The sequence below is a fragment of the Paramisgurnus dabryanus genome, chromosome 7, assembly GCF_030506205.2.
Source record: "Paramisgurnus dabryanus chromosome 7, PD_genome_1.1, whole genome shotgun sequence".
Taxonomy (NCBI): Eukaryota; Metazoa; Chordata; class Actinopteri; order Cypriniformes; family Cobitidae; genus Paramisgurnus; species Paramisgurnus dabryanus.
In genome coordinates, this window is record NC_133343.1 from 33,488,260 (window position 1) to 33,513,404 (window position 25,145).

Here is a 25,145-nt window from a genome sequence, read left to right on the forward strand (position 1 = left end):
CCTCAGGATTTCATTTAATTACCTCAGAAGTACATTCTGGGACCAAAGAGAGCTCATTAGTACCTCAAAAATTCATATCAGTATCTCAAAAGTACATATTGATACTAAATTTTTACCGGTACATATCTGTACCTAATGGTCCATACAATTGCCTTTTTAAAGGGTGCTGCCCCAGTTAGGGTACATATTTTGACTTTTTTCTAACAATGTAGGGTCCTTAATGTACGGTAATCTACCCAAAATTGCATTCTGTTTTGTATTCCTGTAAAGATATCAAACAGAAACTTAGGGTACAGCCCCAGTGACAGAAAAGGTACAGTTTTGTACCTTTATTTCTGACAGTGTACACACAATAGGCACTTTGCTTGAAAGCCTTGTGACTGATCTGTAATGAATATCTATTAAGCTTTACCTTACACAACCTGTAGATAGCCGACGATAACAACAGGTGCAAAGCAGAGCAATCCCAATACAACATTTACCGGCTGTTTAGCAAACATAAGATATGTTTAATGAGATGAGGTGGCTCTAAACCAATACAACCTTGTTTCTTTGATAAAACCGCCATCACTCCAGGTTCATATCATTTGTTTGCTGAGACTTGCAGAGCTAATATTTAAGAAAACAACTTTCATGCCTGTGTAATTTTCATCAGAAGTGACTAGGAAAGTAACCTAGTCACTAGGAAAGTCAGGAAGTGAAAGTATAATTAAACTTAAGTAATTTCGATTTTACCTCAGCCCTATCTTAGCCCTATCAAGCTAGCCACAACGTCAATCACGTTTTCCGCCATTTACCTCAACCACTCTCACCGCAGAGATTCGGGCCATTAGACTGTCTTAATATTAACGGTCTATGATTTGGAATTCTTCTTCTTTCGTGTTTTACGGCAGTCACTCTCCACACCAAAAACACATAGCTTGGCCTTCCCTGGGATTCGTGAAGTCCTAACCAATGAATGAGCCAGCTAACCGGGCCTTAATAGAGACAGACGATTTTGATTGGATAAGATGTTTTCATGACATGAACCTGACTGTAAGCTTGACGTTAGAACATAGATGAGAGAAAATATATTACATGTATTGTATTAAATTAAATTAAATAGAGATTTAAAAATTTAAAAACATATTTCTATTGAATACTTTATTATTTATTAGTATTATTATTATTATTAAAAAATATATTATAAATTTTTTTAGGCCTTCTCTGAAGGCGTAGAAGGCCCTGAAGGTTCCCCACTGCTATAGGGGGACAATGCAACCCTCAATATGGGCGCCCTGGCAACGGAAGTCCCGCCTTCTAGTTAAGAGAACCAATCATCAACCAATAAAGACAGATGGGGAGGGGCTTTATACGGAGTCACATAAGGCGCTTGTCAACCTATGCACATGTGTAGTAGCTGAAACAACATCGGTAAAGGTGGTTTTAGCGCATTAAGAAACAAAAGTTATGGTACAGTTGATGTCAGGTTTAATTGGTGGTCAAATTTTATTTATGTTAAAGGACACCTATTTCGTTGTGAAAAAAAAAACAATGTTATTATCTGTATTTGGAATAATACAATGTCTTCACTGGGTTTATGGTTAAAAAAAAATTCTTTTCCACATACCGTACATTTTTGTAGCTCCAGATATCCCTGCCTTCCTCAAACGGTTTGATTTTGTACAAAAGTCATAGATCTGAAAAAATGCGCTGTTAGTCTTGCATGAGTGAAATGACTGCCCAGATGTGCTGCAAACATTGCGGCCTAATGGCGCAACTTTCCTAAAGGAACTTTGCTTACATTTACAGAAGATTCAGGTTTAATATTATATTCATGTTCATCAGGGTTTCCCGCAGCACTTTGCAGTTCGGGCGGCCCGCCTAAGCTGGAAAACCCTACCGCCTTAACTAGGTCGTCCAAAAAAAAATTTTTGCTGCACAAAATGTCGTCAAGTGCATCTCGGAGAATAGCACGGACACGCTTCACACCGCAAGCGGGCACGCGCGCCACACGGCAGAAATGAGAGAAAGACGGTCCGTCACTGTCTGGAGGATAAATAGCCAGTTGATAAAACATTTCGGAGAAACCGCGAAAGTAAGTTCTTGTGTATGCGTATGAGCAACCTGCTAGATAGGTGCACGTGCCTGTTGATTCAATATAATTGTTGAGTGCTCTTGCTTATGTTATTTATGTGCTTTTATTTACCCTGCACCCTAAAAAAAATGGGACAAACTGAACCCGCTGGGTTGTAACTATTCCAATTACTCAAAATGCTGGATTATTTTAACCCATTGTTGGGTCAAATATCAACCATTTGTGTGTTAATTTAATCCAATGGCTGGGTTTGACCTTTTCTGACCCAATATTTGGCTGGATATAACCCAGCATTTTTTTAAAGTGTGGAATCAATGGCATGCAATTTGCGTTAAAAAGCATCTGCCAAAGGGCGAAGTGAGTAAGCAAAAAGTTCACTGATGTGGCCCTTGATACAAACTGTACTGAACGTTCTTGGCAAGACTGAGGTAGCGTCAGTTTACAGTAGCTCCAGGATCCATATGGATCTACTGGGTTCAACTGTTCTGATTCAAAGCTCTCATGCTGTACTTAATTTCAGCTGTAAAGTGGCCCTCTCGTCGCCCAGGGCCCGGCTGTCTGCTTCACAATCTGTGTAGAGTCTCTCTCTCTCTTTTCTCTCTCTCTCTTTTCTCTCTCTCTCTCGTTAAGAATGCCTGCCAGTGTCTCATATGTCACCGTGCATTTATTAAGTCACCATCATATTAATTATGCCCCTTTCTTTTCAGCCCAGTGTAATCTTTCTGGTCACATTATTTCAGATTAAACCATTCCAGTAAAGAAATGGCTCCCATGAATGAAATTTGGTGGAACATAAGGTGCTGTGTCTCATAAAATAATTTCAAACAGATGTAATATGAAGTGAGTTAACGGATTTGGTGAGGACAATTTACTGAATTGTGATAGCGTGTGGAACAAGAGGCGAAAAATCTAAACAGATGCCCGGGAAAGAGATTTTTAAATCGAGAATAAAAGGATATTCAAGAGACTAATGAAGTGATGAAGAAAACAGATTAAAGCCAAACAAGTAAATTTACAACCCATTTTTATATGATCTTTAAGAGTGAGAGGCTGAAAACGATAGACAGGCTTGACTTTTACATCCTTTGATGGATATATAGGTAATATAATGTAATATGTTGCCTCAGCACTGGTTTGCATCACATGAACAAGATCCTTTCGCATTTTAATTGGGTTATATAATATTTTTAACTAAGAGTAAACTTGTCCATTAAGAGAAAACGCTTCGCTGCCAATGACGAGTTTTTCCGGCAATCCGTATTCCGGCTATTATCCACGAGGTGGCGCTCTTACGCACTTTATAAAAAACGGAAGTATTCCCTTAGGGCAAACAGTTCAAACTCTGTGGATGTTTTGATAATCATTCTGAATCTAGTCTCTATCAAAAGTCCTTCACAAAATTGCGATTATTTTAGCTTTTTGCTCGAAATTTGGTATTTTTGAAGAATTTTTAACCTACCCATATTTGGGCTACCCAGTCTCACGAGGTTTCGTTATATAGTCACTTTTTTCGTGATGTAATCACAAATTTCCGCGTTTTTTCATGATCGTATAACGAATTCCTGTTTTTGTGTGATTATCACGTATTTGTTACTCAACTGCTTTTTTCTATTTTTAAACCATTTTCGCTTCAGTGTAGGGTTAGATTTGGTGCTTTCATTAGAATGTCACTTTATATATTGGTTTATACAATTTTTTCTGATTTTTTTATATGTCGCCTGGCGTTAGGGTTCGATTTGGGTTTGGGTAGGGATGTCATTTTATGTAAATCTAACCCTAAACTGAAGCGACAATGGTAAGAAAATAGGATAAAACAGTTGAGTAACCAATACGTGATAATCACACAAAAACAGGAATTTGTTATACGATCAGGAAAAACGCGGAAATTGGTGATATCACGAAAAAAGAATACAAAAATTACTTGACTATATAACGAAATTTCGCGAGACTGGGCTGAGGTGATAAAAAGAAAACATCTTCCTGATGGTAGGAAGAAAGAGTTTTTTTAATGCCGAGGGTCTTTTCTTTCATTTTATATATTTTATGTTTATATATTTAAAGAAAAACATGAAACTTTTGAGAAAATCATATAAAATGCTGGCACTGGCTGGCAACTTTTTTGAAAAAACGTTGGCGGGGAAAGAGTTAAAAATCCATCATTTATCTGTGAAACTGTCAATAACTGGCGTGTGTGATTTATTGTCATGTGTGCGATACTCTAAATGAGCAAGATGCTGTATTTGCTTAATTACAATGCAGTATATTTTCATTTGTTTATTTAAAACTCTCATCACTAATACAACGATTAATGAGCAACTATTCCCCATCTCTGTGATTAAATCTGGTTTGCTCAGACTTGATAAATGATAATGATATGTTGAAAATTGTTTTAATATCTTGCCTAATAAATTAAATGCACAAACAAACCATCTGAGATGGAAAGACTTAACTGATGGTTTGTGTAACTGGGGAATACTGTAGATGGATGTCGCTTTCACAAAACATTTGTGGCAGGGGCACCCGGGGGGGTAGGATGATTCTACGGGCCCACGTACTTTTGGGGCCCACAAGATCATTTTTATTAGTAACAGTAATTATGGTAATGTAATAGAAATTGTATAAATGTATCTACTAAAAAGTTACCAATAAAACAAAGTAATAGCTTGCATAACTTTTTTTCTGCATTTCAGGCAACCCCCCCCCCCCCCCCATTCACTACAGAACAGCAGTGTCTGGATTCTCCGGTTAGACCTTGCACTGCATGCTATTCAAAAACATCATCAAGGCCTCTCAGTTTGTCCTTATTGAGGCTGTGCTACATTAATACTACTGCATATCATAAAAAAGATATTACCAGTCCAACCTAAACTATCTTTGTGTCTCTCTGGGGTCATATTACTTCTGACAGCAATGGCTTTAAAATGCTCTGCCGGTCGAACGATGGCATTGACTTATGGTTACCCATTCCTCTTTATTCTCCAGGAAAGTTGGGAAAGGAGACCACACAACCACAAGCTAGTCAAGGTCGTCAGCAGACAGCAAAACGCTGGCCTTTGTAGTGATCGATAACACAAACTCTTTATTCCCAACACATAAGTGATTCCGAAAACTGTATTATCCATGCACTGGGATAAAAGCATTACTGAGAAGATGAAGGGATAAGCGATATGGGGACGGATGAGGGTTTGGCGGAAAGGGGAGCATTTCGAGGTGCGGAAAGAAGCCGCAGGATTTTGACAGACGATCACAGGGCCTTCAAGAATGCATGTCTGTCAAACACAAGAGCATGGGAAGACAAGTCTTTCGGTTTCACTGAGTCAAATGTATAGGGAAGTTAGGATCCCACGATTCAAAAATTTGAAGGGAGAACAGGTCAATTAATAACCTTATGAAAAAGGTAAACATTATTTAAATTATATTATTGTGAGGAGGGGCACATGAACAAGAGACCACAGACCATCGTTTTTCAAACTTGATGAATCTCGTATAAAGACAAATAAGGATACAAAGCTTCAAAAAACTGAAGGGTGAACAGGTCATTTGATGACATCATGAAGAAAATAAATAAAATTGTTATTCCAAATTGCTACATCCTAAATGAGAGGAGGGGTGCATGAATAAAAGACCACAGACCATAGTTTTTCAAAAAATTATGAATCTCGTATAAAGACAATTTCGGCTACAAAGCTTCAAAAAACTGAAGGGTGAACAGGTCATTTGATGACATCATGAAGAAAATAAATAAATTTATAATTCCAAATTGTTACATCCTAAATGAGAGGAGGGGTGCATGAATAAGAGACCACAGACCATCGTTTTTCAAACTTGATGAATCTCGTATAAAGACAAATAAGGATACAAAGCTTCAAAAAACTGAAGGGTGAACAGGTCATTTGATGACATCATGAAGAAAATAAATAAAATTGTAATTCCAAATTGCTACATCCTAAATGAGAGGAGGGGTGCATGAATAAGAGACCACAGACCATAGTTTTTCAAAAATTATGAATCTCGTATAAAGACAATTTCGGCTGCAAAGCTTCAAAAAACTGAAGGGTGAACAGGTCATTTGATGACATCATGAAGAAAATAAATAAAATTGTAATTCCAAATTGTTACATCCTAAATGAGAGGAGGGGTGCATGAATAAGAGACCACAGACCATAGTTTTTCAAAAATTATGAATCTCGTATAAAGACAATATCGGCTACAAAGCTTCAAAAAACTGAAGGGTGAACAGGTCATTTGATGACATCATGAAGAAAATAAATAAATTTGTAATTCAAAATTGTTACATCCTAAATGATAGGAGGGGTGCATGAATAAAAGACCACAGACCATAATTTTTCAAACATGATGAATCTCGTGTAAAGACAATTTAGGCGCCAAAGCTTCAAAAAACTGAAGGGTGAACTGGTCATTTGATGACATCATGAAGAAAATAAATAAAATTGTAATTCCAAATTGTTACATCCTAAATGAGAGGAGGGGTGCATGAATAAGAGACCACAGACCATAGTTTTTCAAAAATTATGAATCTCGTATAAAGACAATTTCGGCTACAAAGCTTCAAAAAACTGAAGGGTGAACAGGTCATTTGATGACATCATGAAGAAAATAAATAAAATTGTAATTCCAAATTGTTACATCCTAAATGAGAGGAGGGGTGCATGAATAAGAGACCACAGACCATAGTTTTTCAAAAATTATGAATCTCGTATAAAGACAATATCGGCTACAAAGCTTCAAAAAACTGAAGGGTGAACAGGTCATTTGATGACATCATGAAGAAAATAAATAAATTTGTAATTCAAAATTGTTACATCCTAAATGATAGGAGGGGTGCATGAATAAAAGACCACAGACCATAATTTTTCAAACATGATGAATCTCGTGTAAAGACAATTTAGGCTCTAAAGCTTCAAAAAACTGAAGGGTGAACTGGTCATTTGATGACATCATGAAGAAAATAAATAAAATTGTAATTCCAAATTGTTACATCCTAAATGAGAGGAGGGGTGCATGAATAAGAGACCACAGACTATAGTTTTTCAAAAATTATGAATCTCGTATAAAGACAATTTAGGCTCCAAAGCTTCAAAAAACTGAAGGGTGAACAGATAATTTGATGACATCATGAATAAAATAAATTAAATTGTGATTCAAAATTGTTACATCCTAAATGAGAGGAGGGGTGCATGAACGTGAGACTACAGACATGATGAATCTCGTATAAAGACAAATTAGGCTACAAAGTTTAAAAAACTGAAGGGTGAACAGGTCATTTGATAACATCATAAATAAAATAAATAAAATTGTAATTCCAAATCGTTACATCCTAAATGAGAGGAGGGATGCAGGAACAATAGACCACAGACCATAGTTTTTCAAATATGATGAATCACATGTAAAATAAATTTAGGCTACAAAGCTTAAAAAAACTGAAGGGTTAACAGGTCATTTGATGACATCATAAATAAAATTGTAATTCCAAATCGATACATCCTAAATGAGAGGAGGGGTGCATGAACGAGAGACCACAGACCATAGTTTTCCAAACATGAATAATCACGTATAAAGACAATTTAGGTTACAAAGCTTCAAAAAACTGAAGGGTGAACAGGTCATTTGATGACATCAAACAATATTCCAAATCGTTACATCCTAAATGAGAGGAGGGATGCATGAACAAGTAAACAAATGAAAGCAAAGTAGAAAACCAAACATTTTGTTTTGAACAGATGAACATGTTTTTCCTGCTAATCAAAATCTCTGATTCCTGACCCGAGTCGCACGGCACTGTTCTGTCCCACTGAGTGAGTGTGTATGCGTGTCAGTTTGCGAGTGTGAACGCGTCGCTCGTAGTGCGTTCGTCAATGCATGTAAACCAGAACAAAGTGATGCAAGTCAGCAGAGGGCCAGAGAAAGATTTAATGAAAGCAGCGTGTCAGCCGAAGGTGTGATGAATTCGGCAGATACGGGAGGGGGAGGAAAAGAAAGCGGAGGAAAGATGGCAGTGTGATGGGAAGAGTGAAGGGCTCTTAGCAGTCGAGTCCCCAGTGTGAAAGCTTCTTTCCAGCAGCTCACAGCAGGACACTCTTATAGGCTGCTGCTTTGCTTTATTGGTGCCTGGAAATCAGTAAACAAGAGTGATGTGTGATGGGATAGGCTGCTAAATCTACTACCTTCCTTTACTTTTGCTCTCTCTGTCACTTTAACATTCAGCCCGGTCTCTCTTTCGTGACGATATGTTTTGCGCACACTAGTTTGCATGCTAACTTAAAGAAACAGTTCATCCGAATATGAAAAATGCTATCTTGGTTGCCATTTTTGATGTACATGACTTCCTTAGTTTAGTTGAAAGCGCTATTTCAACAAAATATTTCTATATAGGTGCTGCGCCATAGCCTCAACGCTGTAGGCGTCTCCCACTCTCGCTCAAACTTCCGTCAATATTACTGCGTCTGAGGTCAAAGTGCTGCAAACCAAGTGCTCTTCCGCCATACAATATAGTTCTCATTTTTATCTGCTTAAAAAATCTCCATGTTTATTTTGTGCCACCATACTTACTCGTGTAACTACTCAAGTAACAGTCTTTAAAAAAGGAAAACATGGAAGTGTTTGGTGGCTTCTAAATTCATCCCTGTTTGGATCCTAAGGAATGAATGGGGCTAGGCTAAATGCTAACACATTCACAACGCGCTGTACAAAGATGAAGTGCACGCATTGAAATAAGATAGGGATGTATTAATTCATCCAAGTTGAGGTAAGAACATAGTAAATATTGAAAAACTGTGGTGTTTTCCTTTAAGCTTGTCACATTTATATAAATGGTGTTAAATGTTCAGACTCATATGCTTAATGTTTCCAATTAATGTATGAGTTCATTAACATATTTAAAATAGTTATGTGATATATCTATCTTGTTTTCTGATTGGCTAGCATCTGAAAATGATGCTCGCTTACCGTAAATAAACAGAGGATCTACTTTTGAATTCAATGCTCTTTATTACACCGACTAAGTCAGCAAGATGAAAGATGGTTATGTGTAAGCGAGTGTGTAAGCAACTGCTTGCCTAAAGCTCATTCGCTGTCAATTTATCTTCAATGGTGACCTTTTCTACCCCACGCTATAATCGCAAAGGGAAAAAAATCAGACACGCAATCAAGCGCTGCAGCCCACGAGAGCCCTCAAATCATCGCCAAGAGCAAAAAAAGATAAAAATGAAAAAAGCGACAGGCTAGCAATGGCATTTACCCTCATCAACCATCTATAACAAGCACATTATTGCAATTCTCCCTTGACAACCCATAATTTACAAACATATTACCATACCAAAAAGAGCACGGTACGCAAAGGGCCAGTGGACACCCAACTGGACGGCCGTATGTAAAACATTTGTCATGATTAAATGACAGATCTGAGACGTGGCTTTTGATTGCGGATGATTTGTTGACAGCTTTAGCCAATCAGAGGAGAGACACGCTAAGACAAATATCAGACAAGCATGAGAAATTGGTATAGAAAGAAAACTAAAATTAGGCTCTGTGCTTTTTATCTGTCTGTCAAACTCTGTGTAAACATATCTGAAAATAAACAGGCGAGTTAAGGGCATCTCACCGAGTCTGTAAACGATTTCAAAAGGTTTTATAAATAAAATAGATTTTTTTATGCTACATGCACAACGCCTAAACCTTTTCATTTTTATTTCACAGAGCGCCATCAGCAACCCTATGACACTCCAAAAAAAGCAGATTGGAATTAGTCTTAAACCAATATTTCAAATATGAAATGAAATGCATGAAACAGGCTTTGGCCTGATTAAGACTAATTGAGTTTGAAGTGCATTAAACCGATTTAAATTGGTGTTAATTGGCGCAACTCTTTCAAACTTTATGGCTTCAGCGTATTTACTGTAGGCTTTATCCTTAAAAAAATTGGAATGTGATCCAACTGCTTACAGAAAAAGATACGGGTGGTACTACAGTATACTATGGTACAGAAATTATATCTATAAACCAGTAACGTACAAAACTTTGGCATTTGGAAAAACTGTTTGGCGTCCTCACCAAATTTGCCACAAAAGAGCATGAGCACCTGTCCACGGCTTTCATTCCCAAACACCTAAGAGAAGTCATGTTTTCCCTAGAGGAGTTTGTCTGTAAAGCCCTCAGAGATTGGAAGTAATGAAAAGAATGGATCGTATTGATGCTCGTGACCAGTGGTCCATAAAAGAATGAAAAGAAATGGTGGCGACTGACAGGCCTTTTCACCCCTCCTGTAAGAATACAATAACACCTGCTCATCCACACCTGAGTCTCCTTCATCTCTCCATATACCACATGCTTTCTTTTCTTTTGTCTTTCTGCACATAAAGAAGAAAAACATACGAAGAGCTCTTTAAAATCTCATTTGTTTCTCCAAGACAGAAATGAGATTAAATAGTAAGTAAATTAAAAGGCTCTTGTTTTACAGACTTTTCTGTTGATAAAACAGCTGTAGTACACTCGTAAAAATTAATTTGAATTTACAGAACCTTTCTACCGAACAAATGTTCTTTGTTTTGGAAAAAGGTTAAAAAGGTAAGAAATTAAAACCTTTGGCATATAAATGTTCTTTAAGACCAATTCACACTGATTGGGTCTTTGTTGGTTACGTATGAAACCCCTTGTTGGCAGTTGTTGGATCAAAGTAAATGAGACTAAAGATTTCTGGGCTTTGTTGGAGTTGGATCAGTGTGAATTGGCCTTTAAAAGACAAAAGAACATTGTGAAAAGCTTAAAAATATATTTTGAAGTTTGCGGTTGTCTGCATTAGAGTTTAAGGCCAATTCACACTGATCCAACAAACGCCAACAAATGCCCAAAAGTTTGTTGGGTTGGTATGAAATCGACCCAACTATGACAGTTGGCAGAAAGGCAGTTGTTGGATCAAAGTAAATGAGAGTTAAGAATGCTGGGATTTGTTGGAGTTGGTTGGTTGGTGTTGGATCAGTGTGAATTGGCCTTTAAAACACAAAAGAACCTTGTAAAGACCTTTAAAAATATATATTTTTAAGTTTGTAATCTTACATTTGTCTGCATTAGAGTTTAAGGCCAATTCACACTGATCCAACAAACGCCAACAAATGCCCAAAAGTTTGTTGAGTCAGTATGAAACCCCTTGTTGGCAGTTAATGGATCAAAGTAAATGAGTGTTAAAGGAGCATTTCACCCATATAAACATTAATCTTTATTGAAAGTGTGTCATATTTGTAGTCGAAATGTAACATACATTTACAATTAGGTGCCTATTTGACTGAGAAATGGGGTGTTTGTAGTCTCACCCCCTCAACAAAGATATTGCACTTCCTTCGTTCAATGATGCAAAATGATGATTTTTACATCATTGAAAGAAGGAAGTGCAACACTGAAATCTGTATTTCTCCTGTCTCAGCGGCAACTGAGGAAATGATGCATGACCATTCAAAAACATGACTGGGGTTCTAACTATACAAAGCTTAATGCAAATGGGTGAAGTGTCCCTTTAAGAATGCTGGGATTTGTTGGAATTGGTTGGTTGGTGTTGGATCAGTGTGAATTGGCCTTTAAAACATAAAAGAACCTTGTAAAGACCTTTAAAAATATATATTTTTAAGTTTGTAATCTTACATTTGTCTGCATTAGAGTTTAAGGCCAATTCACACTGATCCAACAAACGCCAACAAATGCCCAAAAGTTTGTTGGGTCAGTATGAAACCCCTTGTTTGCAGTTTTTGGATTAAAATGGTTTGTTGGCGTTTGTTGGAGTTGGTTGGTGTTGGATCAGTGTGAATTGGCCTTTAAAAGACAGAAGAACCGTGTGAAGAACTTTAAAAATATATATTTTTAAGTTTGTTCTCATGTGTCTGCATTAGAGTTTAAGGCCAATTCACACTGATTCAAAAAAATACCAAAAAAATTCCCAATAAACAAACCCCTTGTTGGCTTAAAATAAATGAGACTTAAGAATGTTGGGGTTAGTTGGTTGATTGGAGTTGGATCAGTGTGAAATAGCCTTTTAAAAACAAAATAGCTGTGTGTAGAACTTTTATAAAATATATTTTTAAGTTTGTGATCTTACATTTGTCTGCATTAGAGTTTAAGGCCAATTCAAACTGAACCAACAAACACCAACAAATTCCCAAAAGTTTGTTGGGTCAGTATGAAACCCCTTGTTGGCAGTTGTTGGATCAAAGTAAATAAGAGTTAAGAATGCCGGGGTTTGTTGGTGTTTGTTGGAGTTGGTTGGTGTTGGATCAGTGTGAATTGGCCTTTAAAAGACAGAAGAACCGTGTGAAGAACTTTAAAAATATATATTTTTAAGTTTGTTCTCATGTGTCTGCATTAGAGTTTAAGGCCAATTCTCACTGATTAAAAAAATACCAACAAATTCCCAAAAGTTGAAACCCCTTGTTGCTTAAAATAAATGAGACTTAAGAATGTTGGGGTTAGTTGGTTGGTTGGTGTTGGATCAGTGTGAAATGGCCTTTAAAAAACAAAATAGCCTTGTGTAGAACTTTTATAAAATATATTTTTTAAGTTTGTGATCTCACATGTTTCTGCATTAGAGTTTAAGGCCAATTCACACTGATCCAACAAACACCAACAAATGCCCAACAGTTTCTTGGGTCAGTATGAAACCCCTTGTTGGCAGTTGTTCAAAGTAAATGAGACTTTAGAATGTTGGGGTTTGTTGGAGTTGGATCAGTGTGAATTGGCCTTTTTTCTGACAGTGAAGACACACAGGGTCTGCTATTAGAAGTCAGAAATTTAAATATAAAGGCAAGCAAGTTTCAAGATCAAATTATCTGAGTTATTTCATCCACATTCATTTTAAAAGTTTAAACTATGTTAGCAATTGCCTTATTTCTTTCTAGCACTAATTAAATACTTTATTCCCACATAACTCAATTATTTCTCCTAGACAAAAGTTAAATTAAATAGAGAGACACTTGTGTTTTACATGTTCCTTCTGAGAAAAGGCCCAGAAATTTCCAATGTCTTTATTAAAGTTTCAATGTCACAAACTAAGCTCAGATTTGCAAGCAAAAAACTATATTTTTATGCATTTTAATATGAACCCAAACATTTCTCATCATTTCTGTTTCTATATTTATTATGAAAAACATCTTAGACAAAGTTGACTAAATTAAACTAAGCTACAAACTCCTACAAAATCCCCTAAGCTACGAAAGGGCGACCACTGAGTTACAGTTGTTAAGTCGACCACTTGATGCCCAAATTGAAAGTCTTGAAGTAAAACTAGTTGAAAGACATTGATTTAAGGAATCAGGGTCAGAAGCAGCAAACAACCTCCAGGCAAAAACATCAAAGTCTAGTAATTTTATATCTCAATCGGGGACACTCCATCTGATAAAAATACACAAGCAGCCATTAATAAATAAAGGACTGCAGAAGCACCATCTGCACGCGTGAAGATGTCATCATGATCTGTTTGTCTAATCAGGAGAGGAAATTGGGCCGATCCTTCCGTCATTAAACCCCACAGAGAGGCGCAGATATCCGCCCGTCTCTCTAATGTGATTGTGGGCGGCACTTCACTGAATTACACCCAGAATGCAAATGGCCTGATGAACAGTAGAGTTAAGCAGAGGGAAATCTTACTGCTCTCAGAAAGCTCAAATCTTACGTGGGACCAAAATAAGGACTTTTTTTTTCAAGCACTCCTTCTGTCTACCATTGGTCAGACCAACTAACGTGATCTCATGAGAATATGTGTGTATTTTTACCTAAAGTAAAAAAACATTTACTTACATTTTAATACAGAGTGAAACATATAAAATTGACATGTTGACAAAACTAATACGTTAATTATTTTACATATTAACAGCTTTTCTGTCTTTTTCGTGACATACAAATAATAAATAAAATAAAATAGTTTCTCATGTCTGTGGCACAACTTTCTTTTTTGTGTCATTTTACGTATTGTTTTGTCTCTTTATTCCCTATTTTTAAATCATTGTCGCTTGGAATTGGGGTTAGATTTGGGGTTTGGGTTTGGGTGTACTTTTATGTATGGGTTCTACATGTTTTTCTTCCGCTTTTAAAACTATTCTTGCCTGCAGTTGGGGTTAGAGGTCTTAGAGATGTAAAAGAAAGTGATTCTAACTTCAACCCCAAGCGACAATGATAAGAAAATAGGAAAAAACTATGAGAAAACAATACATAAAATGAAACGAAAAGGAAAGTCGTGCAACAAACTATTTATAGAAATTTGGGCGAGTGACATGAAAAAACTGAATTTCGTGCCATGGACACAAATAAATTGATCAAATTTTTCGTGACTATAACATGACTTTCAGTGAGATCAGTCTGGAAAAACACAACATAAATTCACAAAAGATGTTAATTTTATTAATTCGCTGTAATCCACATCTTTAAAATCCATACGGTTGTGAGCAACTGATCCAAATTCAGCCCTTTATCCAATGATCTTAATCCCAGTTCTCAGCAGCGACCGTAAACGTCAAATCAAATAAATAAAAAAAATGCAAATATTGCACCTCAAGCAGCATTTCGACATTTTAACTACTTTTGCTTTTGAAATTTCGCAATAAATAAATTATTGGGATTACACTTGTCTGTCTGTTATGCTTTTTGTTTTTTAACAATACAAGATATTATGTAAATGTAAATGCTATATTGTTACTAAAATAATACATTACTTATTTAGAAAATTATTTTGTATAAAAAGGGTTTGGGTTTAGGGTTAGGGTGGTAACATTATCGATTAGGAAATGATACAGCAACTCTATGGTATGAAAGATCGTAAATGTTTTACGTTTTATAGCTTAAAAAACGTAATAATGCTACGATTAGATGTTGCAAATACATCTACAATGTATGCTACAGCATCTATTTAAATTTATGTTTTGCATTTTTGAGAGCTACGTATTAATACTACGTATTAACAGTAAGACCAGACTGGACAAACATATACATTATGGTGTGTTTCTACCTGTACTTAGATTTTAAGAGATCTCATCTGTGATAAACCAGATGAAAACCACTAAATCTAATAAAAACTACAATCAAACCTTTATAAAACCTTTATCGCTCATCATTATATCCATCCACAAAATTTAGTGGCCTAAATAAAGCTCATGACCCCCAAACTATTCATTTATAGGATCTGCCGTTATCCCAGTGATGTCTGGAAGCTGCAGTGGTTTGGTGTCAGATGTGGTGTGCTGAGAGTAAATGGGGTTAAATAAGCTCACGGGCGAGACGCAGTTGTGTAGCTGACTCTATTGTCTTCGAGGACGCAGCGAGACAGAGGTTGTTGAGCGCTGCAGGAGACGACTGAGTGAGACTGACAGCGAACTTGATTGCCATTTGTCTCGCAGTGAACTACTGCCGAGTTTCCGAAAGAGACGGGCTGAGAGAGATAGACTTCCAGACAGACGAGAGGCCAAAGTGCCTTCTCCATATAACAGGAGGAGAAGAATGAACAAAATGAAAGAGAGAAGTTAGAGACGAGTGAGGGAAATAGATGTCAGAGGATTTCTGAACAAAGAGTGATAGTTTAGACATATTCTGTCGTTTACACCCGTTGTTCCAAACACATATAACTTTTTTGTGAAACAATGAATAAGGAGATTTCATGGTGACCGAAAGTGTCTGTCAAGCGCCAACAAGTTCCTAAAGCCCGGAATACACTGCAGGATTTTTGCCCTCTTATAAGATCATTAACTTATCACACTGTGCGACATGGATCGTTTAAACTCGGGTACGACAGGCATGTAGACTGTACGATGATGACACGAAAGCTTCGGCGGCAGCATCACACGTTGCGCAACGTCACCAGCATGCGCTCGTGGTAAACAAATACCAGTACGCAGGTCGTAGCAGCAAACACACGGTGATCATGGTGATCAGAAAACGATCGTAGGCTATCTTAAAACCTCTCTCACTGTACGACATAGGACCACCGATGAAGAGCCACGATCACAGAAATCTGGCAATCTTTCGTCTTGGACAGCCAATAATCGTGCAGTGTATCCCGGGATAAAAAGGGTCTTGTTTAGCTGAATGTTTAGCTGAAGGCCACATGAGTGACAGGTGGATTGCTGCTGCTTTCACTACCGTCAAGCTAGGTGGGCGGGGTTTAACAACCAGCCACCACAGCTCCACCCATGTCACTCCTCTTTGCGCATTTTCGGTTATTCGGGAGTGACGCATGGTGAAGCACTGCTAAGACAGCGATGGTCAGCTCCGCCCACTTTGGGCTTCAAAAATGCTCTTTAGAAACCTATGGGTGACGTCACAGACACTACATTCATTTAATTCATATTAAGCCTTAAAGTTCGGCATAATTAAGGGTGTGGCCACTTGAGTGACAGGTGGATTGCCACTGCTGTCACTACTTTCGAGCTAGGCAGGCGGGGTTTAGCAATCAGGCACCACAGCTCCATCCACGTTCTTCCTCTTTGCCCATTTTTGGTTATCCGGTAGTGATGCATGGTGAAGCAATGCCAAGACAGTGACGTCCGGCTACCCCCACTTTGGGCTTCAAAATGCTCTTTAGAAAACTACGGGTGACGTCACAGACACTACATCCATTTGATTTATATTAAGCTATAAAGTTTGGCATAATTAAGAGTGTGTCCATTTGAGTGACGTGTGGATTTCCGCTGCTGTCACTACCAATGAGCTAGGCGGGCGGAGTTTAGCAATAAGGCACCACAGCTAGACCCACGTTCCACTTCTTTGGCCATTTTCGGTTATCAGGGTGCCGCATGGTGAAGCAATGCCAAGACAGCGACGTCCGGCTACCCCTACTTTGGGCTTCGAAAATGCTCTTTAGAAAACTGCGGGAGACGTCACGGACACTACATCCATTTGATTTATATTAAGCATAATTAAGGGTGTGGCCACTTGAGTGACAGGTGGATTGCAGCTGCTGTCACTACTGTCGAGCTAGGCAGGCAGAGTTTAGCAATCAGGCACCACAGCTCCATCCACGTTCTGCCTCTTTGCCCATTTCCGGTTACCTGGGAGTAAGGTGCGTTGACATGCTGCCAAGATGGCGACGACCGGCTCTGCCGACTTTTGGGCTTCAAAAATGTTCTTTAGAAACATATGGGTGACGTCACAGACACTACATCCATTTGAATTATATCAAGCCTGTTTGGCATAATTAAGGACGTGGCCATTTGAGTGACAGGTGGATAGCCGCTGCTGTCATCAGGCACCACAGCTCCACCCACATTCCTCTCTTTGCCCATTTTTGGTTATCCTGTGATGTCACGGACACTACATCCATGTTTTATACAGTTTATGGGTTTTATCAGCAAATAATAGTTAAAATTAGACTTTCTTTAACCAAGTTCCACAGCATGGCTTTGGAAAACTATAATGAACAATCACACAGACTAAGTTTATGCTGCTTTTTGGAGATCACTATACAACCCAGTTGATCACAGAAAATTACCTCAAAATTGACACAGTGCCTTCTGTCTGAACGCAAACACATTCTGCAATTGATTCTGGTATTGCTCCCATAATGGGGCCTAGTAACATTTCCGTAACATTTCCAGAGCGTGTCCTGTGTGAACAAGCAGCTCTTTGACAAGGCAAATTAAAATGCAGATCAACGTTTACAGTGAAAAATGCCAAATCAGGGAGCTTAACATAATATGTGCTGTAGCTAAGATTGTTAATACACAATGTGCTAGATCATGATCAAATCATAAAAATGCACGTGTGTGGTTTCTTGAGAGAGAGCACGATTACAAATACATTACACAATAACGTCATGTACAAAATCAAATGATGACCAGAAAAATCCTATTCAAATTGTCAGTGTATTTTTCGTAATCTGTGTGTGAAAATGAGGGCGAATACATAATGACAAAATTCTCATTTTTAGATGAACTATCCCTTTAAAAGCAAAGCGAAAAGGATTCAAGTAAAAGTGAAGGACAAAGTTACGACGCATTCATACCTGTGGGAACCGCGGCATCCATTGAGGGTCTCTCCCAGGTGTTGACTTGCTCCCAGGCGAAGCCATTAGTCCCCAATGCCACGCTGTAGCCACAATTACTGTAGTGCTCTTCAAACGAACAGCTGCCTGCAGAAACCACACGAGGGAGAAGAGGAGAAGATGGCATATGTCAACATGATTAAGCCACAGAGTACCATCATTACTTCATCTCCACTAAAAACACCATTTTCCACCGCATTAAGCTTTATGCTAGCCGGGAGCTAAGGATTAAAACCCAGGATGAAATAGCACTAATTAAATGAACTCATTTGAAGGCATCTCTTTTAGCATCGTCACTGTGAGCTTTGTCATCCTTGGCTGTTGCAGTACAGCATAAGAGGACGTGTTACGTTGTAGATATATTGTCGTCTAATTTGTGTCATTCGAAACAACGTACAGTAAAGCTGTGGCTTCATTCGCAGTTTAACAAACGGATTTGGTTTCCGTATTACACAATGTGGAAATAGTTTAAGTTTGAGTGCTTGTTAAGTGCACATTTTTAACACGATGAAGCATTTGCCTGCGGCAACCTTACATTCCTGCATATTTCAAGGACCTAATATTCATCTGCATCATTATTTGCCCCTGCGTATTAGGCTACACAAGAGAATTAAAATGCTACAAATAATTTATTTGCCATAAGCACTGAAAGAAGATGAATCTTGAGGAGAAGAATATCAAACTACTTCAAAGAAATTCAACAGATGTAAAAAACAACAAGTGTAAAATATTCAGATTTTTTTCAGGGGGAGCTAACAGATCCCCAGAGTAGGTCTACTGAGGATAATAATGAACCAGTTTAAGATGTGATTTTGTGGAACGCGTCGACCTGGGGTTTAGATGCAAAGGCCGCTAAACGCCATCTCCTTCAAAAGTGAGCTGATTATATTAACTGAATGCTCTCTGCATTTTTAATACATTCATCAAATACTTTCTCTTCAAATCTGCTTAATCCCAGCTTCAGGCTATTCAGAAATACTGGTTTGTTGACAGAATTCATTGAGAGTCTGATAAAAAATGCTCATTAAGGGAGCCTGTACACTAAAGCATTTAATTTAATAAAAAACTTTTTTTCCAGCCAAGCACTTTTGTTGCTACAGTATGATACTTCTGCTTTGTTTATCAGTCATTGAACGAAGCACCGGTTGGTTGTTTTGATATTTGTCCCACCTTTTATCAACTGTGATTGGACGGCACGGGCTCTCAACGTGAAAAAAAAATTGCGTTTTTGAAAAGGGCGGCGCTTCCATAGGAAACAACTGAAAACAAATGCATTGGTCTACACGCCATTTTACAAGAAAACGCAAAAATAATCAGAAGCACCTTTTTGCATCTGAGCTCTTCTATTATAAACTGCAATTTTGTTGTCATCGTGACAAAAAAAATGCTGCCGATATATTGGTGCATGCAAAACTTTTAATTAGGGATGCTTAACGATTAATCGCGATTAATCAATAGCAGAATAAAAGTTCATAGATCATATATGTGTGTGAACTTTGTATAATAATTATGTATATATAAATATGCACACATGCATGTATAATTATAAGAAAAAAATATATTTATATATTAGGTATTTATATTTATATATAATATAAATTATAAATAAATATACAAATGTATATACACATGTAAACATTTCTTATATATATATATATATATATACACATGCATGTGTGTGTATTTATTTTTTATATACAGTTCACACATATATATGATGTAAACAAAAACTTTTATTCTGCTATAGATTAATCGCGATTAATCGTAAAGCATCCCTACTTTTAATCATCTCTGAGATATATTAGCTTCATTTTTTAAGGGGCACATATTATGCCCATTTTTGCGAGATGTACTGTAATATAAGTAAATGTGTCTGTGACGTTTCAGCTCAAAATACCCCACAGATCATTTGTTATAGCATATCCAAAATGTCCCTATTTGGGTGGGAGCAAAATAAGTGCTGATGTGTGTACCTTTAAATGCAAATGAGCTGCAGCTCCTCACTCCCTTGCCAACAGACAGTCCACGCTTTTAAGTCAAAATTAATCTAATCTGGTCGCATTAGAGCTAAAACTTGCTAACAAACATATTTAAAATAAATCTTTGAGGTAAAATTAACCTGTCAGTCAGTGGCCGTGGGTGGGGCTTTATCAGTGTGACATCACATTAACAGCATGGCTGCATCCGAAACCGCATACTGTGACAGTACGTACTGAATGAGATGAACTACCTACTTACTGACATTTAAAACTGGAGGTACTGTATAGTATGAATCCTTGTAGTATGAATGCGACTCGTATGTAATACATCCGCCATGTTGATACATCACGTGACATATGTCGTCATCACTTCATGTCATACCAGCGCGAACACCGCTACACCATTTCCTAATATGATGACGCTTCTTCGGCTTCGTTGGATAACTCCTCTCCCGGGGCATTATGGGAAAGTGAAGTGTCCGTCGTATAAACACTTCAAAATCTAACCGGAAGTAGTAGGTCATCTGGGTACTTTTCACATACTGTTTTTGGAATACTATGAATTCGGACATACTACTTGCCTCGCCTACTGCTTTTCGCCTACTATATAGTATGGAAGTAGGCGGTTTCGGATGCACATGTCTTATAAGTTTGCTTTAGTTTAATAAGGGATTAAAAAAGAGGAAATAGTGGATGTTTTCAATTGTGGCGTTGTTGTGTTCACACACTGCCAACACACATTTATTTCCAAATGCATAATATGTGCCCTTTAATATTGGCTTTTTATATTGCCTGAAGCTAATATAAATTAAGGGCCAACAGCATTAAAGGGACACTCCACTTATTCTGAAAATATGCTCATTTTCCAGCTCATTTTTTTGTGCGATGCTAATGGTCTAATCAGATTCAATGAATTATGCTAAGCTATGCTAAAAGTGGTACCGCCAGACCCCGGACATCAGCTGAATGGTTTCCAAAACGGTAAAAATCGAATGTTTAACTCTAGGGGAGCTGGAAAATGAGCATATTTTCAAAAAAAAGTGGAGTGTCCCTTTAAATATTGTTTTTTCGTTTATTATAAATACAGCCAAATAAAACTACAATCTTCTCCCACAGTGGTATACAATTAAAAACATTTACGTTTAAGATGCTTTGAATTTGTTTATTGACTGCTGTCACTGTGCATAAGAGTCTAACCAAACCAACCCCACTTCCCAAAATACGAGCTACAAACACAAATGAGATCACGTTCATCTTGAGATCATCTTGGCTCTAATTAATTTTGCTTTCTAATTTGATCCATTATTGATAAGTTGCCTGAAGCAGAGAAGCAGCATTGAGTTCATCCCCAGCAGACGAGGAAACCGAATAAAGCCAGACAACATCTGCCTCTATATCACCGCTCTACACCTCGCACAGCTCAATGGGAGGAGAAATATAGCTGGCATACGTCCTGCTGCTGGCACACAGTCAATGCGATGTTTATCAAATCTACTCCTCCATGCTGCCCTATCAGGAGACACTCATGAACTTGATGTTTCACAGCAGAGGAGCGGAAGATTCCAGATTTGGTGCGGATGTTGCAGGGCTGGCTGGGTAACATCTGTTACTTTAACAGATACGTTTGTTTACACAACAGGTGTGTTCATTAAGAGAAATCTAATATACTGTACTTTTAATATGCATCCTATCATTAATCATGTCATAATTAGCCCATAAGAAAAATCACTGGTTATTTCTACTAGATGTCAATGAGATTAAATGGAGAGCAAATGAAAACTTTTGCATGTGTTTCTCCTGAGAAAAGAAGTAGAGATCTCATCAATGTAACAATCTGAGCTCAGATTTGCCAAGTCTGCAATCAAAGTCAATATTATTAAAGATGTCAATATGAACTTGAACATTTCTGATCAAATTGAATGTTACAACTGCATACCGTAAATACATTTTCACATCATCCAATTTGTTCTATTTTTGTTCCTCCCAAGCCATTTTAGGATAAACATTGAAGACCGAGTTGATACTTAAATGAAACTCAATTAAGAACGGCATCAAATCTCCTGAGCTTTGTAAGTGAAACTGAGCAATAATATTTTCCTTTGACTTTGCTACACCAGGCGATCTCAATGCAACAAAAAAAAATGTTTTAAGCTACTTTCTTTCCTGCTTAACATCTTAGTTAATAGATATTGACGTTACTTTCATCTTCCGAGTTTAATTGCATTAATCACGAGGAACATATGCAGCGTTTCATTTTCTTCACCAGCGGCATTTCTAGATGAGAAGACAAATGCTCGGTTTGAAACTAAAGTGATTATGTCCACTTCACTGAGCACAGATAATAGCTCAAAAAATCTTCCTTTATATGACAGTCAAGTGCTGCATATCATTTCATCATCTTTATTCAGTTCCTGTTCAGTTCTAAGCCAGATTTGTTTGTATGCAAGAAAGATATTATTGGATTGAATTTATTACATTAATTCAATTAACATTCAATTGAATCAAATTTATTTAATAAGTAAAATCTACCATGCAGAAAAGTTTTGTTTCCATTATTTTTGTCTTACTATAGACGGTTTCATCGGACGCACGTGATACACGTCTGGATCCGAACCTTACTTACGGTTTCGTTTTTTTAATGGTCTGACTAGTTGCTAAACTCGTCGAAAATAACAAATGTTTTGGTTTCCTAGGTAATCTATGTGTTGTTTTGTTTGCTTGTTATATAAATAAACTATGTTTAAAGAACTTTGTTGTTATTTATTATTAGCGGAGTTTACCGGAAGTTATGTGCGGACCGCGACAGCGGCTTGTTTATGTTTTTACTGCTGAAACGGTCTATACTAAAAATATGACACTAACTATTTTAAAATGTGCAAAACAAATATGCGACCCTAGAACACAAAACCATTCATAAGTCACACATGTGTGTTTGTAGCATTAGCCAAAAATATATTGTATGGAATTTTTTATTAGGATATTAAGTAAAAATCATGTTCCATAAAGATATTTTGTAATTTTTACCCTAAATATATTTAAAAAGGTATTAGTAATATGTGTTATAAGGACTTCTTTTGGACAACTTTAAAGTGACATTCCACTTTTTTGGAAATATTCTCATTTTCCAGCTCCCCTAGAGTTAAACATTTGATTTTTACCATTTTGGAATCCATTCAGCTGATCAGGGCCGTGCACAGACCTTTTGAGGGGCATGTGCTGAAACTGAAAAAAGGCACCCCCTACAAATAAATATCACTTAATAATCATCTTAATAGCTTTATATTTATTCGCTATTAATGATTGAAAAAAATCACTATTAATGAATGAAAAATGACATTTTATGATAGCTTGGCATTATACAGTGCAAAGGATATCTGCCCTTGTAAGTGGGCTTTAACAATTTACATCCTGGGTGTTTGTCTGTATTAGGCCTATTTGTAGTCATGTGTTTGTGAAGTGCTCTTGTGTACTCGCTCTTATTTAATTGTAGAATATATTAATTTTAATTTTTTTCTCTGCTTACCTACATAAAGTTACCTGTACATAAAAATATGTTTGAAGAAAAAAGGTATTCTGTTTGGTTTTATAAGCTAATTTTTATTATTTGGTTAACATGTTTATGTATGTGATTGAGAAGAGTGGGAAATAGGAGATTAAAGATCAAAATAGGAGATTATACTATACTATAGCCATACCATTAGCATATTCAACATGTATCTGCCTACCTGGCAAAAACTGTGCTGACCAGGAACCTTGGTCTTTTGAAGGTGCAAATAACTGAATTACTGAAAAATATACTAAATAGACTTAACTCTATGCAGTTGATTTCAGAATAAAAAGTTATGAACCAAATAATCATACAACTCCCTTGACTAATTCAAGGCATAAGATACATGCATATACAATAAATTATATCCAGCTTGCATACTGTAATGAGTGACAGGGCAATATAATGTACATACTTGTATCCTTTACATGTTTTTCGTCTCTATCCAGTTTTCCCAACTGGGCATCTGATGTCTAAGACCTTTCTAATCTGATATGTTTTTGGTGTTAATGTAGGCTAGACATTTACCCGCGCGTGCGCGTCTTCTCGCGTGAGATGTGTTGACTTTAGTTTAACGATTTAGACGCGTCATGCAAAAAAAGCGGTAAAAACCGACCGTGCATTCCGTATTGTTGTCACGGGTGCCCTTCACATGGGTGAACACTTGTTTAAGCTGCTCGCGCTTTGTCAAAAACTCAATTTGGTCGCAGTTTGGAGCCCTTAGTGCCCCCTGATTGCCCACTCGACCAATCCCGTCTATGGATAATTCGGCTCTGCTCAAATGTATAAAACATGGGCCGTTATATACATACCAGTCTTTCTTTCGTAATAAGACAGCATTGTACTCAAACAACAAGATATTTATTTACCGTTGCAAGACGTTCAGCTGCCTCTGACTGCTGTGGAACTTCAGCTCGCTGCACTAAGGGGGCGGAGTTAAGAGGTTTGACAGACAGTTTGAGCGGATCCAAAAATATTTAGTTTTTTAATAATTTTATTTGATAAATATATTTGTAAAACACACAGACAGACGTAAATGTTTAACAATAGCATTAATTTATATATTAAAAAAAAAATAAAACACCTCCAAAAAAGGGCACTTTGGAGTGTAAGGACAAAAAGGGCATGTGTTCTGCACAGGTTGAGCCCTATCTGTGCACGTGCCTGCAGCTGATCTCTGGGTCTAGCGGTAACACTTTTAGCATAGCATAATCCATTGAATCTGATTAGACCATTAGCATCACGCTCAAAAATAACCAAAAAGTTTCGATATTTTTCCTATTTAAAACTTGACTCTTCTGTAGTTACATCGCTTACTAAAACCGAAGGGAAATTAAAAGTTGAGATTTTCAAGGCGATATGGCGTAGTGATATTACGCAGCACCTGAAAATAGTCCACTGCTATTGAAAGATACTAAGGCGACTATTTCCAGGCAGTGCTTAATATCACTACGCCTGCGGCAGCCATGTTACAGCAACAATGTCCTTGATTATTACACCAGAATGAGTATAGTT

The 25,145-nt window shown here is 37.2% G+C and overlaps 1 protein-coding gene across 10 annotated transcripts in view; it reads right to left on the reverse strand.

The window, feature by feature from the left end:
* ptprt (protein tyrosine phosphatase receptor type T) overlaps positions 1-25,145 on the reverse strand; it is a 320,643-nt gene that overhangs the window by 235,460 nt on the left and 60,038 nt on the right. For all 10 annotated transcript variants that reach the window (XM_065279615.1, XM_065279610.1, XM_065279609.1 and 7 more), the window contains exon 2: positions 18,066-18,187. In XM_065279615.1, coding sequence (XP_065135687.1) covers positions 18,066-18,187 — 122 coding nt within the window. The remainder of the gene's footprint in view (positions 1-18,065; positions 18,188-25,145) is intronic.